At 46.9% G+C, this 18,913-nt stretch overlaps 1 protein-coding gene across 1 annotated transcript in view; it reads left to right on the top strand.

Annotated features, from left to right (window-relative positions):
* The window catches only part of SLCO3A1 (solute carrier organic anion transporter family member 3A1), a 290,773-nt gene that overhangs the window by 210,176 nt on the left and 61,684 nt on the right, over positions 1 to 18,913 (top strand). Inside the window, 1 exon segment of the mRNA XM_079127375.1 lies at positions 15,941 to 16,039. Within this exon segment, the coding sequence (XP_078983501.1) occupies positions 15,941 to 16,039 (99 nt within the window).

Genomic DNA, 18,913 nt, shown 5'->3' with positions numbered 1-18,913 from the left:
AGAGGAACTGTCCTCTCTCAGCCAGGCTGTCAAGTGTTGGAGCTAGACAATCATTCTCCTTATAAGAAATGTGTAAAGAGGCTCAGATTGCTGGGTGCCGAGCACTTCTGGTGAGAGGATTGCCATAAACTGAGTGATGCAGTTGAACCAGACTTTGTTTTCTTGTCCCAACTGTCTCCTGCCTCTTTTCCATATCCAAGCGGAGCCAGAAATGATGCTCCAAGAAAACAAGGCTCACTGTGTTGGTTTCAAGTGTGGGAATACTTGCTCTTGTTCTCTTCTCTGATGGGCCTCCCATGGTGACAGCCCAGGTGGGCATGGCACTATCTGATGACCTGCTACCATCTATCCTGTTGTCTTTCTAAAAGTAGACATGGCTCAGCAACTCCTCTCCCCCATCTGTTCCATGCTGAAATCCCATCTCTCAGGTTTCTCTAGAGAAAATCACAATATGCATAGATGGGTTTTCCAGGAAATCTATCCTCCAGGCCTGAGGCACTGTCTCCAGTGGCCACTGTTGATTCAGCCTGGGAATCTCGAGTGAGCAGACAGGAGGAGCAGTGGGCGCAGCCAGGGTTTGGCACGGCTTCTGGTACGTACCTGCTATGTTCTGCCCCCTCCCTGTGTTGAGCGTAGTCTCTTCTGCCCCTGTGGGAAGGTATTTCAGCCCTGTGCATGTGGGGCAGTCATGCGGATTCCCAGTCCTCTGTGAGCCTGAGCTGGTGAGAGGCTGAGAAGTTGCTGGCAGTGTGCCCAGGTGAAAATGCCTCAATCTTGGACTTGAGGGCCATCTTGTCTACCTTCTCATCCTCCAGCAGTAATGCCCTTCCCCCCAACCTGGATGGGCACTCAGCTTCCACTCGAACACCCCTAGTGGCAAGGAGCTCACTACCTCCTGTGACATCCAGTCCACCCATGTCCAGTGTCCTTTGTCACCTGCTTCATTACAACCACATCCTGTACCTGCTTTTGGCTTCTGCAGAGAAACAGCCGTTGGACTCTCATTCCCCATGGCAGAGCTTCCATCCTGCCTCTTGTTCATCCTTCTTTTTGAAGCTAAACCTCCCCCATCCTTTGGCCATTGTGTGCATGACTTCTCAATCCCCTGCTCTCCCAGGTGCCCTTCTGGGACATAATCCAGTATGGCACTGGCCTCTCACACTGTCATGTTCTGTGCTAACCATGAGAGAATATGGGGGCCACTCTCTTGTACCCCAGACTCTGTCAATGCCATCCAGGTTGCATTGGAGTTTGGGATAACTGCTTCCCTGGTGGGGATGCTCCCTGAGACTCCAGTCAGCTGAAACTCCTTCTGCCTGGAAGCTCTTGTGTACCATCCCTTCCCCACCCTGTCCTCCAGCTCCTGTGGGTGACTGCTGGCTACAGTTCATCCTGGATATAGTCTGTCGTATTAATCTGGAATCCTTGATCTAACTCCTCTAGCTTAACCTTCCCTCTCAAATGGGTGTAATGTGTTCATTCCATATTCAAGTAACATGACGGGAGAGAGCTGCCTGTCCCATTATGGCACCCAAGAACTCCGTCTTTTCAGAATTTCAGGCACCTGCTCTGCTGGTTTGAGGTGGTTCATCCAGCTCTTACCCAGCAGCATCCAGTTCCCCTCTTCTGGGTGGTGAGCAAGTGACTTTGTCCAGTCAGCTCTTGCCTCCCAGCATAATGCATTCATGACTTCTCTCTACCCTAATCAACCTCCCAATCCTATCAGAAAACTGCAAAGGAAATGAAGTTGGTGTGCCTTTTTTCTGCTGAACTGTGTCAACATCCAACAGTGATGGCTCCCTTCTTGCAGAACACATAAATCCAGGGTTTAATAAACCATCCTTGGATTTTGCCGGGCCTCAAAATCATCAGTCAGTCATGTCAGCAAGCAACCGTGTCCCCCTTCACGGTAAATCAGGGTGAAATTTGCATTTCTCACGCATTTTGACTGTTTTCCACAGTTCTTCAAACAAATCTCGTGGTATAGTGGCACCGTTGGAGGTTAGATTAGAAAGTGGTGAGAATAAAGCTGTTCCATGCAGCTGGTTCACCTGGCTGTCACCTCTACAGTCGTGTCTGGGTCAGGACCTTGGGACACCAGTTCTCACTTTGGACAGTGGATTTCTGCAGCTGCAGCACACATTCCTGGGCTTGTCAATATCGATTCTTTTGATGCAGGATCTAGTTTTGGAGGAGGGATTTCTGCATTATTCCAGAATTCATCTTGGGCTCTGTAAATGATCACTTCTTTGTGTTTGCCCCTACACAGGACCTATTCAGGGATCTGGGCCTGAACCTACTGTTAGACAGTGCCCAGGTTCCTACCACTAGCCCATCCATCCTGTCTCCAGTGCCTGATTCTGACTCTTTGCTCAAACCAGGTCTGGGACCCATTGACCTCCTGGACACTGCACATTGGTAGGGATCTGGGCATCCCTGCCCTGTAGTATGAACTTCACAGGAGGCTCCTGACCATCCCTGCCCAACCTGCCCAGAACTCATGACAGTGCTGGTCAGTCTGAACTTTATGTTATAAAGTAAGTGAGCTCTGACTGTTTAAAATGTGGGCAGAGATATGAGTTGGCAACTTTTAGACAGATTAACCTAGTTAAGTGTAGACTGAAGTTGGGGAGCCCAGGGCCCAAGGTCTGGGTACTCAAAGGCCTCCTTTCCCATATTAGACATTTTGGAGAAAGTTGTTTTCCTGACAGACACAGAATGAGGACCTTCACCAGTGACCAAAGGTGGATCAAAGTCTTTTGGCTCACTGTGTCCTTCTCTAGGAAGGAGAGCCATCTTGAGAGAGGCAGTGACCCTCCTAGTTTGAACTGGGACACTTCCACCACACCACTGAGGCAGGTGCCCTTCAGATGTGAAGGTGTCTAGCTCCATCTGGTGACAAAAAAAAAATTCTCCACTGATGGTGAAGCACCTGTGGATGGTGGACCACCTCGGGGCCCAAGGTCCCCCCCACACACTATGGGTGTTAAGGGAATCCCAAGGAGAGCCCCATGCTACTTGAGTCCAGTTTTGTCTCTCTCAAGATATTCAGCAACAGGTGGGCTGAGGGTAGAGTGGGTCTTCAGTGCCCTGTAGATGCCAGTTCCCCTGGGTCTGACTGGGATTTCCATGGGCCACAGCCCTCCTGCTGCCCCGTCCCCTTGATGAGAAGTAGGTGGGAGGGAGTATAGGATCAGGGCGCGCAGGACGTGAGATTAGGTTACCCAGGCTGGTAATGTAACTTTTCTGTGCCTCAGTTTCTTCATTTGTGAGCAGGAGGTGAAGACACAAACATCCCTCTTGGGGTTGTAGTGAGGATTCACTTATATGTAATGTCCAAAGCACCCGGAACAAAGCAAGCATTTAATGAAGAGTGATTTGCTGTTTTCTTAATCATGACGTCAATAGGGCTGGGCTAAGGTAGCAGAGGGCTTTCTGCTCTTGAGCAGCAAAGACAAAATTAGGTATCCCCATTGGTGAATACCTTGTATGCTGGTGGATGAGGGAAAGAAATTTAAAAATTACCAAGAACTATGTATTGACCTGTGGCAGCTCTGCCTGCTGGTGCTGGGCCAATCCCAAGCTGGCTGGTGGGGTCGGGGGCTGACTTCTGACACTAGGTCCTGCTGACTCCATGAGGCAAGGGCCCATGCCTGCCTCAGTGACCTCAACTGCACCATTCACCCTGAGGCACAGAGTCCTTAGGTGCTGACCCATTTCTGATTCAGGGGACCCTGTTTTGCAGCACCCCCTTGTGGAGAAATGGGGCATGACATGAATTTTCTCAGTAGTCGAGTCAGCTGGAGTCCGGCTAATTAGTTCACATTCCAGCAGCCATTTTTTGCATCCATACTGGTCTCCCTGCTGCCTGCTGCTCGCTTCTCTGCCTCAATTGCTTTCACATCCTGCCTCTCAGGTATACAACTTGGGCAGGACACATCTGGGCCCAGGTGTTACCCTGCTCCACGCAATAGGCCACCACAGCCTGACCACAGGGTCCTCATACCCAGCCACAGCTCATCTGCGCCAGGGCTCTTTTCAGGGCAGTGTCCTCTCATTGTCTTCCTCACATCCTGGGCTCTTCCACCTTTCTGCTTTTGCCCCTTCTTCCTCACTTTTCTTAAATCCTGTCTTAGTTCCTATTTCAACTTTTCACTGTATATTAATCATTGGGCAAATTAATCTCCTTGTGCCTTGGTTTTCTTACATCTGCAGTGGGAGTGTATCCGCTGATAGGGTTGAGGTAAGGATGAGATGGTGGAAAGTGCTAGTATCCAGCCCTCAGCCCTGAGGGGTCAGCACCATCATCAGCATCCTCACTAGCAGCAAAGCTGCTTTTAAACCAACTCCAGCTTTACTGTGAATATGATTTCCCTCACCTGATGCTTTGCAGTTTTCCTACCACACTGAAGCTCACACCCTTTGGGAAAAGGACTTGTCTTGTGTATAACATTAAGCAAACTAATTTCAGAGCCTGCCCCCTGCTGGGCGTAGTGAGGAATGCACAGATACCAAGACATCCCACATATGAGAGCTTCCCGCCAGATTTCCATCTGGCCAGTCGTAACCAGGGAATGATGTCCATAAAGATGTGCTGTACATTGATTTTCCCCTGGTTTCTGACAGTTGCATTAACAATCCTCAGCTCACCTTATGCAGCTAATGTCCTGTGCCATTTGGGTGTACCCTAAAGTTTCCAGTACCATCTAGTACATTGTTACACATTGTCTTGGGAGCTGTACGTTTTCTAGGGCCCTGTGACAGAGTACCCCATGCTGGGGGGCTCAAACAACAGAAACTCATTTTCTCACCATTCTGCAGGCTGGAAATCTGAGATGAAGGAGTCTGCAGGTCTGGCACCTGAGGCCTCTCTCCTGGGCTTGCAGATGTCTGCCTTCTCCCCGTGTCTTCACACAATCTTTCCTCTGGGGTGCATGCCATTGGTATCTCTCTTTGTGTCTAATCTCTTCTTCCCAGGACACTAGTCACTTTGGAGTAGAACCTAAGAACTTCATTTTAACCAAACCACCTCTTTAAAGAACCTCTCTCCAAATATAGTGATATTTTGAGGCACTGGCGATCAGGGCTTCAACATGGACTTGGGGGAGATAGTTCAGGCCCCAATGGGAGGTAAGCAGGGCAGGTTATAGTCCCATTTTACAGATGGAGCTGCTAAGGTCCATCTGCAGGCCCTGCTGTCTCTCTATTGCTCCCTGCTGGAGGCAGGGATACCGGACCAGCAGGAAGCCAGGGAAGACCCTATGGCTGTGCAGAAGAAACTTCCAAGAGGACCTACTGGGCTCACTATGCATGTGGTACCTTCAGGAAGGTGCACCTATTGTTTATTTGGGGGAGTTTCTCCCACCGTTCCCCTGCCAGTGGTGTTTTCTCATGCTTCGGGTAGCGCAGTCTTCTCACTCCTGAGTCCCAGGACTTACCAGGAGCTTTGCAGCAGGGAATAGGAGCAGCATGTTCTCATTTGGCTTTGAGGAGTCAGCCAGCTCCAGCACTGCTCCCCATCACCTGCTGTGTTCAAAGAAAGTATCACATCCAGATACACAGGGGCCAGTCAGACAGAGAGGTGTAAGGACCTGCCAGGGTTGGAGGAAAAGAATAGAAACTTCTGTTTGCAGAACTGAGAAACCAAGACAGGCAGAATCTGCAGCTTTGCCCACTTGCTGACCCTCCCTGGGCTCCTGAAGAGGCCTGGCAGGGCAGGAGGACTTTCTCCAGATGCATCTTCCTCCATAGCATAGGACTTCTGCCTCTCAGGCTGGGTTAGTGATCATTTCACAGTCCTGCAGATAAGCACATGGTCCTTCCTCCAAGCCAGGGACTTGGCTGCCCCTACGGAAGAGGGAATTTTAAAAGGTTGTGTGCCTTCCCTGGGATTAATTATGGAATGCTCAATGCATGGAACTTTGCTTTTATATCCAGGCAGAATGTAAACAGAACTCTAGAAAAAGTCTCAGGCCCAGTGCTATGGCAAAAAGGAAGGGGAAGGAAGAAGAGAGGAAATCTAGGAAGGACCCTTGGAGAAGGTGGTCTTTAAACAGACCCAGAGCAGCAGGTAGGACTGTAGCTCGGCTAAGGGTCCTGGAGGAGGGGAGCAGCCTGAGGACCAGCATGAGCAAGTCCTTGCTGCACAGCACCAGGGGCCCTGCTAGTGTACCAGGTGCTGTTCTGTAGCTGCCTGTACACAGTGGTGGTGGCATACTAGGCTGCTTTGGCTGGCTGCACAGATTCAGGTTCTGCCACCATGCTTGGTGACCTCAGTCTGGTCATGCTCAGTAACCAACTGCAGACTGAAATCAGCAAGTGTCTACATCCTTCCTTTCCCATGTGCCCTTAATGCATTTCACATACCAACTGCTCCCTTGGTCAGTCAGCAACAAAAGCTTTGTTGTGGTTGAGGCTCTTTCGCCAAGGGTTCTCAAACTAGCTGCCAAGGTTCACCTGGGAACCTTGGAAAAATCCCAGTGCCCAGGCAGTCTCTCAGACCGGCTAAATCAGCATCTAAAATGGCAGGACCTTGGGGTTAGTATTTACTTTGTTTCTCAGGTGATTCCAAAGTGCAGATGAGTTTGAGACTCAGGTATATGACCTAAGAATATAACAGGTGTGATGCCATGAGAAGGGGACCAGCTGTGTCACTGTCACAAAGCACCTGACCTTAGCAGCATTAGCATTTTATTTATTAACTCTGCAGAGGGGATAATTCTGTTATATGAATTATGTGCAATATCTGGCTTGTACTGTCTGCTCAACAAACGGTTGCCATTGCCTCCTTCCCTCCCCACTGCACCTCCTCCTCAGACATAAGCGAGGTCATTTACTTAATGCTGTCAGGCCATTGGCAGTGGACGTTGGATAAGCACGGATTGCATGTTTTGCAGGCTTCTTGCTGTTTATGGGTCATGTTTTATTCATGTGTGTATGAGGCAGAAAGCACCTTCTGGGGGGAGAACTTTGAGCCTGAAGATTTCAAGTCAGGGGAAGACGTTCATATAAACTGAGCGCATGCACGGCAGGTGGGAGCTGAGGAAAGGGATGATCTGACCTGAGATGACACCAGCAGTTGGGAAGTGGAGGGGTGAGGATGTTGGACAAGCCAGGAATCTCTCTTTTCTAGGCTTATGCTGCCCTCTAGTGGGGAAGAGCCACAGCCAGCCCGAGTTTCCTCTTCCCATTTGAGGGGACCATCTAGGCTTACCTGGCTACAGAACAGACACAGACTTAGGAAGACCAGCCATGCAGGCCTTCCATCCTGGACCCATCATTCCTGAGGCACAAAGATTATTCTAGGAAGTATCTATTGTGTGCCAGAATTAGAAGCTTTGCATGTATTACATACATTTCTTACCATCCCACAAGGTGGACATTCTCGTTGCTAGACCAAGCTGAGAAATCAGCTATCCAGAAATCGAGAAGTGAGCCAGGTTGCCTACCTGGTTGGAATCGGGTCACCTGATTCTAAAGCCCTTTCTGTTATGCTGGGACATCTATTCTAAGAACTAGGTCCTGGAGGCCTGAGGTCATGTTCACCTCCACCATGTACATGTGATGTGTCCTTGGAGCAACCAACTGACTTCTCTGAGCTTCTGTTGTCTCATCTAGAAAAAAGAACCTCATAATCCTTAGCCAGAAAACATGAGAAGTATTATTTGACCTCAAATATAGTACAAAGGATGGACAAATACTTGAACAGTTGCTTCAGAATGACAGGATGATTACCCTCCTCCTGCTTTCTGAATGCATTACTTTTATAATTAGATTAAAAGATTTAAGTAGACCACTTGCCTTCCAAAGAGGTGGAAGGATTCACCTGAGCATTCCAGCCCAGGAAGATGCTATTGGAGAGAAAAGGTCTTTTATTTTTTTTAATCATAGCCAAGATAACCACAGACAGATCCTGTATGTCACATGCAAAAGTTTCAGCTCTGCCCTTCCTCTGCCCTGCTCCAAGAAATCAGGGCTGTCACCTGAGACCTCGGTGTCCTCAGGTGCCCTCCCTTCCAGGGAAGGACATGCTGGGAGCAGGGGCTTGGGGGCTGGGCAGTCCTTCCTAAGTGCATTGGTTTTTTCACCTGCCACTCCCTGGAGGACAGCCACAAATGCCTGGCACTTGCATCTCTGTGCCATCGGCACCTGAAATTCTAATGCAGTCAGTAAGTCTAGTTTTAAGAAATGTAATCTTTAGAAAATCTTTTAATTTTTTCCCAGTGTTTCAATCATTGGTTATTTTAAAATTACTTTTAAAAATAAGCCTTTTATAGGTAGAAACAGACTGAAAAGGCACATCCAAGTGGATAGCAGTGTTGCTCTGTGGGTGATGTAAGATGCTGAGGTGTCCATTTTCTTTGTAATGATAGCTAAGGTTTATTGAGCAGTTACTATATGCCAGGCTATGTGGAACAACCTTGATATGCATTATCACTTGAACCTCAAAATAGTCCTGCAAGACAGATACTTTTATTATAACAGCTCATGTTTTTGGAGAGCTGGTATGTTCTAGAGATGGAGGAAAAACCCTTTCTGTGTACTCATGCTGATACCCAGAGACTCCCCTGGGAGGTCTCAGCCCATTTCACAGAGGGGAACTGAGGCACAGCGAGTACTGGCACCATCCCACACAGGGAAACTGAGGCTTGAAAACACTAAGAGTTCTAATTACAAAGTGAGTAGAGACATAGTAGAGACCCTGGGCTTGCAGATGGCCACAGAGTGGCAGATACCTGCAGCTCGTGTGTCAGCCTGCCCCTTTGTCCCTATCCCTGCAGGTCATTCAGGGAAACCAGGCTGCTTGGCACTTTGACACAGAGAAAGACAAGAGTTCAGAGAGAAAGGTTGGCATTCCCTCCACATATGCTGCGTGTCCTACTGTATCCAGCCAGCAGTGGTGTCTCCTTGGAGAGCTGGCCTCCAAGCGAGGCTGGCTGCAAGAGACACATGACCAGAGGAGAGAAAATGGGATCCAAGGTGTCTTCTTTTACCCATGTTCTTATAATGCAGAGCAAAGCCACAGAGCATCATGGAAACTTAGTGAAGTGCTTTGCCTGTGTCTGGGCCACAGAGAGCCACTATGTCAGCTCTCCTGGGTTCTTCACTGCAGTCCAAAAATATGTGTTTTATTAGCATCCCCCCTTCTGAGATGCAGAAACCAGCACAGAGAGGTTGAAGCACTAGCCCAGAGCTCTCAGCAGCTAGGCAGAGGCTCCAGAATCCACACCCATCCCAGCTCTGAAACCCACACTTAGCTCCAAGGGGCTTCCTGCCATGCTTGTTGATTTCCAGTTACCCTTCCATGCATTTAAATGGCTGCTTTTACATAGCAAAGTCTGGGCTTTGACTTAGCCATTGTTCCTTAGCCTTGCTTACTCCTGTCTGAGTTCACTGGGGACCTGATCAAGCTGAGACCCAGAAGCCATGTATCGTGGGACAGGCTGCTAAGCGTCTGTAAGCTTCTGTTCTTCCTTGGGTAAACCGGGGATGATGGCACCCAACCCATTGCACTGCTGGAAGGAATCGTGAGCTGACAGGTAGAAATACACAGCCCTGTCCCCAGCATGGCACAGTCAACACTCGACACATAGCCTTCTGCCTATGTGGACTTGAATCACATACCCACAATTGTGTTTTCATGCATAAAAGATAAATGTACAGCTTAACAAATTGTTGCGAGGCACACACTCCTGTCACCTGTAAACACATCAATCACAAAACCAACACCAGAGGGCAACCTTCATTGGGCCCCCACCCGACTCCTCCTTTCTCACATGTGACCACCTCCCTGCTCTGTAGCATGACTGTGGTCCTGATTTCTATAATATTCATTTGCCTGGATTTCTTTATGGCCCAGCTCCCTAGTTTCCCTGAAGAGTTAGCTTGTGCTGCCTTGAATTCTCTGTAGCTGGCATCATGCCAGCTGCATCATTTTGTTCAGCATGTATGTCTAAGATTGGTCTGTGATTTTGAGGATTTGTTGTGCTTGGCCATTGATGAGATGATGTTTTCTTTGCTGTGCAGTGTTTCCAGGGTGTAGAGAGATCTCCATGCATGTATCTGTCCCACTGTGGATGGGTAGATGAGCATCTCTGGTTTTTTTTCCAGGGTTGGGGAATGTCAACTAACTGCTGGTGGAACTGTTCTTGGGTGTGTCTCCCAGTACATGTGGACACTCACTGTGTGGGGTATTCCCTGGGAGTTGGAATCAATGGTACCCATCGATTAGTGGGTCTTTAGGTTAGTTTATCTGCCGTTTTTCAGACACTGCCACTGATTTGCTGAGTGTTCAATTTACACTCCTATCAACAGTATGCAAGTGTGCCAGAGACCCCACACCCCCGTGGACACTTGGCATCCTCAGAGTCTAGTCAGCAGAGAGTGCAATGATATCCCACTGGGGTTTGAACCTGCAGTTCCCTACATTCTTTCGGGCTTTCCTTTCATAGTTTATTGTCCACTTGAATTTCCTCTTTTGTAAAGCACCTCTTATGGTTTCTGGCATTTCTGGATTGGTTTGACTTTTTCTCATTAATTGATAGTAGTTTTTATACAGTTCAGATATGAGCTCTCTAATTTTTAGGTGTGTTATAAAGAGATATGTTGCAAATTTATTTTTCCACATTCCCATTTCCTTAGTGGCTCCTCTGATGAATCTGATGAGTGAAATTCTTAACTGTAATGTAAACCAGCTTATCCACCTGTTCCTTTGATGGTTAGTGCTTCTTACGTGTTCGAATCATGAAGTCATTTTATTCTGTCATCTTCTAGAAGTTCTGTTGTTTTCCTTTTCACATCTAAGGTCCCTGATTTGCCTGGAGTTCATTTTTGCATGTGTTGTAAGGTGATTTTGTTTTTCCTTCATAATTTAAAGTTGCTAGCCTGGTGCAGTGGAGAAGCTGAGGCAGGAGAGTTGTAAGTTCAAGGTCAGTTTGGGCAACTTGGTGAGACTCTTAACAACTTAATGAGAACCTTGTTTAAAATAAAAAAGGCTGGAGATGTAGCTCAGTGGTAAAGTGCCCCTGGGTTCAATCCTAATTTCCCCCCAAATTCATATGTATATATATTTTTTTTCACATATATTTTTCATGTGTATATATATATGAAATTTCAGTTTGTCCCAGCACCATTTATGGAAAAGGCCATCCCTTCACCCACTGCTCTGAAATGCACATAGCTTGTCATAAATCAGGTGTCCAAAAAGGTGTGGGTGATTTCTAGGTTGCATCCTCTGCTTTATTGGGACATCCACCGTTCTTTGTGCTGAAAGCATACTGTCTTCATCATACAGCTTTGGAAGCAGAGCTGATACCTGGCAGGCCAAGTCTTGGCATCTGTTCTTCAGAAGCGTCTAGACTGGTTGTGGTTCTCAGCATTTCAATAAACAATTTAGAATCAGCTTGTTACATGCCAAAAACAAACAAAAATGTTCTCTAGTACTTTTAAAAGAAATCAACTATCGTATATCACTAATAAATTTGCATAATTCTTCCCGGACCAGTAAATTCCAAATAGAAAATTCCAGATGGATTTTCCAAATTATTGTTTGCGCTAGATGCCTCTGACCTGACTCTTTGTGTCGGCTCCGTAGTGAGTCCCAGGACTGTTGCATCTAGAAGGAGGCATATTGAATGGGAAGGTACACAGCCCTGAGAGAGCCCCATGCAGAAAGCCTTGAGAAAGAGCACTGGGTGAAGAGTGGCAGGTGGGGTCTGTATCCAGTTCTGCACTGCTCCTGAGGGTGCAAGGATAGCCTGCCATCAAGGAAAGTCACTCCCTCCTCGCTCTCCGTGGGTGCTGTACCTGGTGCTCTTGTTCGCACATCCTTTGAATAATTAGTGTGCCACCTGTGCATCAGCACAACTAGGAGTGTGCAGAAGAATTAAGGAACCACCTCCCCCTCAGGGAGCCTAGCTGTCCAGGGTCTCTGCGACTGCACCCCAGTCAACACCAGGCCTGAGGAGTGATCCCCCGCAACCACCAAAACACACAGATATTCCGTGATCAGAAAATCGAAAAGCTTCCTGCAGCATCCTGCTCGTGCATATTCACAACCATAAGATCGAGGTGTCTAAGCATTTAGCCCGGCACCTCCCCAAGTGTGCCTAATGATTGTATTAGTTTCCTATCGCTGCCGTTAATAAATTACTAGAAACAGTGACTTAGCACAGATTTATCTTACACTTGTGGAGGTCAGAAGTCAGTACGGGGTCTCACTAGAACTGAATCAAGGTAATTGGCAGGGCTGAGGTCGCTTCTGGAGGGCCAGTCCATTTCCTTCCTTTTCCAGCCTTCAGAGGCTGCCCATGTGCTTGGTTCATGGTGCTGTCCCGTCCCTGCAGAGCCAGTGTCACTCATCCAGTCTTTTTCGAGATGCCATCTCTCTGGCGCTGTGGCCACAGTTGACTCCTCTGCCTCTCTTCCACATTTAAAGGGCCCTTGCGATTATGTTGGACCATGAGGATGATCCAGTATAATCTCTTGAGATTACCTGATTAGAAACTTTAATTCCATCTGCAACCTTAATTCTCTTGTCATTTAAAGACCACAGTCCCAGTGTCCAGGGATGGGGCTGTGGGCGTCTTTGGAGGCCATGATTCTGCCCGCAGAGGCAGAGTCAACCTGTGAGTGTGCTCACCCCCACTTCAGGGCACATCCTACTCAGCAGCTCCTGCAGCTTGTAGGGCTGGGTGTGGGCGGGGCTTCTCTCTCTGTGTCTTGCATTCTTGTCTTACACTGCTCCTGGTAGCATTCCATAAGCTGGTTGGTTTCCTTTCATCCTCCACAATGCAAACCCCACAAAGACAGAGATTTTGTCTGTTTTGTTCACTGCCTTAAACCAGTGATTGGTAGTCTCTCCAATAAAACAGCAAGTTTCTTGAGGGCCAGGTCACCTTGACCAGTTCATCTCTTCTTCTCCAGAGCTTCAAGGAGACTGATGCTCAATCTGCAGTCTGTCTAGCATGGGAGGAGGCAAGCTCACCAGCAGGAGGCATTACAGGGTGCCATCTCCTCAGGGATTTGCCACAGTTCATACTTGAGCCAGAAACTCCTTTAACCTCTGAGCATAGGTTGAGATAATCAGCTTCTCAGGAAAATTTGCACTGGTGGTTCCCAAACTTCTGGGTTCACCTTGCCCACTGTCTCAGCTATATTTTTCAGTGAATCTGCATGAATTAGCTGATGGTTTTATTTATCAAGCAGGTAGACTCAAACTAGTTATTATGTCCCAACAACATAGTAGCTGTTTGAAAAAATAATACACATACGTTAAATACAACTATTTTTATCTTTGACCCTAATCTCTTATAGAGGGCCATGTGTCCCTGTTGCAAGTAACACAGCTTCTCAAACTGTGGAATCAGATGTTGCCATACTAATTTCCTCTTCCAAACTGATTTGCATAAGTACTTTTCCCCATAGCAACTGCAGAAAATAGTCCATAAAGATCAGATGCCAACTAAGGGAATATGGTGTGAGCCAGTATTGAAACCATCACCTATCTTGGAGGAGGAGTTCCATGAGTAGTGTATTACTTCCAGGTTAGCTTTCCATTATGCTTGATCAGCAGTACCAAGCAGAGAGCGGACTCTGGCAGTCAGTCCATCTATGTCCTAGGGAGACCAACCAACCTCCGCTGCTTCCCAGCAGGCACCCTCTTCTGACCTGGCCTGTTCCCAGCTCCAGCCATCTCCCTAGTGATGGCTTTAGGAGGTGAGGCATGGAGGTGACATGAGCTCTGGTAGGAGGGGGATCAGGGACCTGGGTGTACACTGGCCTTCATCCTATGGAGGAGAGATAGGCGTTATCATTGGCACTTCTGTGACTCTTGCTGTGTGCTGTGTACCAGGTGCTATTCTAAGCACTTTGCAAATAGCAGGTCATTCATTCAATCCTGACCATATCCCTGTGAAGCTGCTCTCATATTACCCCCATTTTACAGATGAGGAAACTGGAGTACAAGGAAGTTCAATATACCTTGTCCAAGATTGATGGAGCTGGGATTTGAACCCAGGTGTCCACGCCCTCCCCTGGGCTTTTCCCTTACTGGGTCAGGAAACCTGGCTTCAGACTCCTCCTTCCCCCATGCCACCTTTTGGCTGTGTGCTGCCGGCCAGGCATGGGACCTCTGGGATCCCGTTCCTTCTTCTGTGAAGTAAGCACAGTAAATTCACCCTTGGGTCATTGAAAGAATTAGAGGAGACTGCGGGTAAAGTGTTTTCCGTTACCCAGGGTAGTAGAAAGAAAGGAGCCTTCATGTTTCTCTGGCAGCCTGTCCCAGGCTCTCTTCCACAGCGCCCTTCTGCCAGGTGTAGAGGAGCCTGGCAGACAGCAGAGGGCAGTGCTGGGCTGCAGAAGAACAGCACTCGCTGTTCACACAGGGATCCTGGATCTTAGTGCCTGAGATAATCTGTTTCTCACCCATTTAGGCAGAACTTTTGAGGGAGTTTTGCTAAATGAATAAGAACAAAATCACAACTTGGAAGAATTAATTCATTGGAGAGCCACAGAAGCAAATTCAGAAGTAACTCTTGTGAGATCATGGTCCCCCTCACACCTCAGGAACCAACTCTCCCTGAGTACCCAGGGCTGCTCCCTCTCCCTCTGCTCCATCTGAGGTGCTGCCCTGAGATATCGCTGAAGTGGAAACAGCGCCTCCTGATGGCATCTCTCTGAGGAAGAGCCACTTAGAAAATGGCCCCCAGAGATTCCAACTAAATCTCTGGAAAAAAATGCCCTTCTCACAAAAATATTTGTGCCCTGTCTCTTTCATTGATTTTTGGAAATGACTTCTGTCATTTTGGTATAGGGAGAGAACTCTGATCTGTTAAAAGGGAAAACCAACTCCAAGTGGTATGGAACCTACCCCTCTCCCAGAGGAGCTAGGGCAGGCCAGACTCTTGGCTGTTACCCTAAGCTCCTTTCTCATGTATCTGTACCTGCAGACCACCATCCACCTGAGCTGCCAGAGCTATCACTGCAGCTCAGGATGGCCCTGCAGGACTCCTGTGGGCAGCAGAGTCAGAAGCTCAAGGGAAGGATAGGAGGACCTGGGGAATAGTCAGTATTCAGGAAATATCTATCACAATTGAAGTTTGGTTAAACAGATACAGCCTGTGGGTTTTCGTTTGGACTCAGTACTTTTCCCAGGATCATCCAAAAGTATTGTACAGAATTCCAGATACTAGATCCATCAGATAATTCTGCAGGGACCAGGGCCGGCCATCTTCTCAAATGCTGTGGACATACGAGCGCAGAACAACCGTAACTGCCAAGAAGACAGATAGTGACACCCGAATGTTGGGGGGGGGGGGTGTTGCAAATTGAAATTAGTAAAATGCCTAATTAGCTGTTCTCAAAGCATGTCATTGTGTGAATTAACAAAATTCACACTATTTGCTAAATTTAGTGAACATAAACATTTCATTACATTTGAAAATAATTTGTGGCTTAGATTTTTCTCACTTCACAGGAATTCTCGAGTTTGCACAATGTGTGTTGAGGAATCTTAGAAAACCGTGAATTCCATAAATTACATAAAGCCAAATAAATACAAAAATCAAAATTATAAAAAAATCCTTTTGAAGTTGTTGATAGCAGGAAAACTATTTAATGATAGACGTGGATTTTTTAAAAATGTGTTTGATGGATGGGTGAAGTCTCCCAAAGGTATGTGTGCTATGGCCTACAAATACCTGTGTCAAAGGAATCTATCAGAATCACATAGAATTCTGGCATAATGTGCAGGACTTTAATGGAGTTTCTAAAAATGAGAAATCCTGGATCTTCCCCTCTCAGCTGTTTGGATTCATTCCTGTAAGATCATTTGTAATAATCAGACATCTCATCTGATCAATGTGAAATGATCTCCTTGACCTTGATCTCCTTACTTATTAAATGGCTTCTTTTTTTAATCTAAACTTTTGTCTTCTTTCAGGAATCCTGTTCACAATGTTGGTATTTGGACCTGCCTGTGGATTTATTCTGGGCTCTTTCTGTACCAAAATCTACGTGGATGCAGTCTTCATTGACACAAGTAAGGAACAGACCTCCATGTCTAACCACCAGCTACGAGAATTTCCTTCCTTGTAAAGGAAGCCTCTTGGTTTCTAAAACCTTCCTACTAAGCAATAGCCCTGTGGTAGTCAGCTTTCTGGTCCTGTGACAAATACCTGAGGTAATCAACTTGAAAATAGGAAAACTTCAGTTTGGCTCATGGTTTCAGTCTATAGTCAGTTGGCCCATTGCTTTTGGACTTGTGGTGAGGCAGCAACTCATGGCAGCCAGGGAGTGAAGGCAGAGAGAAAGAGTCTAACCTCCCAATATCCCCTTCTAGGACACACCTCCAATGACTTAGCTTCCTTCCATTGGGCCCCAACTGCTAGAGGTTCCGCCACCTCCCAACTAGGCCACAGGCTGGCTTTGATTCTTCAGATCTATACTTTATTTTCCTCATCTGTAAATTAAGCATAACAATAATCACATCTGCCTCAGAACTATTTCTAAGAATGAATGAGAGGAAGTATGTGGAAGAAATGCCTGGCATTTACTCACTGAAAGTTGGCCCAGTAACTATATAAAAGCCTTACTTTGTGAACAGAAAATTGTAGCACATGTTCTGGAAATGTGAAGTTCAAGTTGCCTTTGGCATCAGTGAGACAGATCATTTGAAAATCCTTTTTATAGAATCACGGTTATGATGTCCTTTGTCAGAAAACACCCCACTCAAAACCATCTTAAGTAAAACCTGTTGTGTTCTTGGTTTGCTGTGGTCCTCCCTGCCTGTGATTCTGTGTGATCGAAGAGGGTGCTAGTCAGGGTGGGCTTAGGTTATGCTGTGGTGACAAGTAATTCCCAAATGTAAGTGATTTTATCCATCCGAAATTTATTTCTGGGTCACACACCCTGTTCAACACAGGTTGGGAGTGTTAGAGAGAGTGAAACTTGGCTCATTGCTCCAGGATAATGGAAGCTTCATCCTGACCCCAACTTGTACAGTTGCCACAGCAGGAAGCCAGTCCGTGACATACTGCACATGGGCCCTTGAAACTTGTGCTCAGAAATGATGCATTGGTTTTACTCATTTGCTGTGTAACAAATGACTCCAAACTTAGTGACATAGACATTTATTATCTCACAACGTTTTCTGTAGATCTAGAGTATAAGAGCAGCTTAGCTGGGTGGTTCTGGCTCTGAGTTTCTTAGGCTAAAATCAAGGAGTTGGCCGAGTCAGCAGTCATCTCAATCCCAGCTGGGAAAGGATCCACTTCCAAATCCATGCCTGTGGTGTTGGCAGCCTTAGAAGGTCCATTTCCAGTTTGATAGCACTGGGTCTCTCAATAGGAGTGAATTTGTTCACTGGGAACAAATACCCCAAGAGAGGATGGAAGAGAGAGAGCACCTAAGATAAGGAGACACAGTCTTTTTGTAACCTCATATCAGAATTAGTGTCTCGTTACATCTGCTGCACTCTGCTTGCTAGACCAGTCATGTGTTCAGGTCCACTGTCAAGAAGAAGAAGAATTACACACAGACGTGAATACTGAGGGACAGAGATCTTTGGGGACCATCTAAGACATCGCCTACCACAAATACCTGTGTCAAAACTCAGTCATGTGCCTGAAAGAGAATGCTGTGTTTCTCTGTAGTTCAATGAACAATGAAACCACAGTTCCTTTCTCCCTAAAAACGGAAGGGAGAAGCCATACCAACTTTTCATGCTGATCTGTTCTCAGGATCAATAAGAGCTCTCAGTCCCTGGGTTCCCAATCCATCACCTCTGGACAGTGCTAAATTTACTAATTCACCCCAAAGAAATAATGTGGTTTTAAATCCAATCAAGTTGCTTTGTGATTCACTCCATTAATCGCACTGATATATTTACTTGTAGCTAATGACGTTACAAATTTCCAAGTGGAAAATAAAATCAAGTGCAGCCTTATTTATTCTTGTCAAGTGCTGGGAGGTGATGGGATGCCGCTGCTTCCCACAGCTGGCTGGCCCTTTTAACCCCACTTCCAACATGCAAAGAGAAAAATAGGTTGGTGAGAGAAACACCCAGGAAGTGAGCCAGCAGCAGTCTTGCTTCTGGGGCAGGAAAGCCAGCTCTCACTGCTATACCAAAGGCAGCACAGGACAGAGACAGGAGGAGGATAAGGAAGGGGAATGCTCCCAGCATAATGGGGGAGCTGCCTTGAAGGAGGAGTGAAGTGGCCGGGCTGAGTATTTTGCCTTTGGCATATTATCCATGGATTCTGGAAGCAAGCTTGTGAATGGCCAGAATCTGAGTCAGAAAGAACTTCAGGTGTTATTCTCTTCCAAATATTTCATATTCTCAATGAGGAAACTGAGTCTCAGAGAGGGAAAAAGAGGGACCCAATGTAAAGGGTGCATCTGTATAAAACCCAGGTCTCCTGAGCCAACATGCAGGTATCTCCACTTCAAGATTGCCCTTACCCAGCTCCCTTCTGAGAAAGAGCATCTTTTCTCAGAGTCCAGAATGACCAAAGGATATACATGTAGCTTGGATATACATGTATACTTCAGGGTCATACTTTAGGGGTCCACCTGTCCACTCTCAGAAAACTCAGCTTGCTGAGGCTGTTCCTTCAGCCTAGAATGATGTTTCCATCCCATTCTGTCCAACATCTTTGCTCATCCTTCAAGGCCCAGTGTGAAACAACACCATCTATAGTTCTCATCTCATTGGCAATTTGATACCCCCCTCCTGTGCAAGACAGACAGATGGGTGCTTTTCCCTTCTGTCTGGGCATCTTGTGATTGGCAGTCTTCTTCACTCCAAGTTGATAGGGGACTTCCTGGTCTGTTTCTGAGGAATGGAAGATGCTTTGTGAGTCACCATCTTTTGTTTGCATCTTTCCCCCCAAGATCCTGAGGTTGGTGGTTGGTG

This window comes from Sciurus vulgaris (assembly GCF_902686455.1).
Source record: "Sciurus vulgaris genome assembly, chromosome: 2".
NCBI lineage: Eukaryota > Metazoa > Chordata > Mammalia > Rodentia > Sciuridae > Sciurus > Sciurus vulgaris.
The sequence above is the reverse complement of the archived record's forward strand: the minus strand, read 5'-3'. Positions and strand labels throughout refer to the sequence as shown.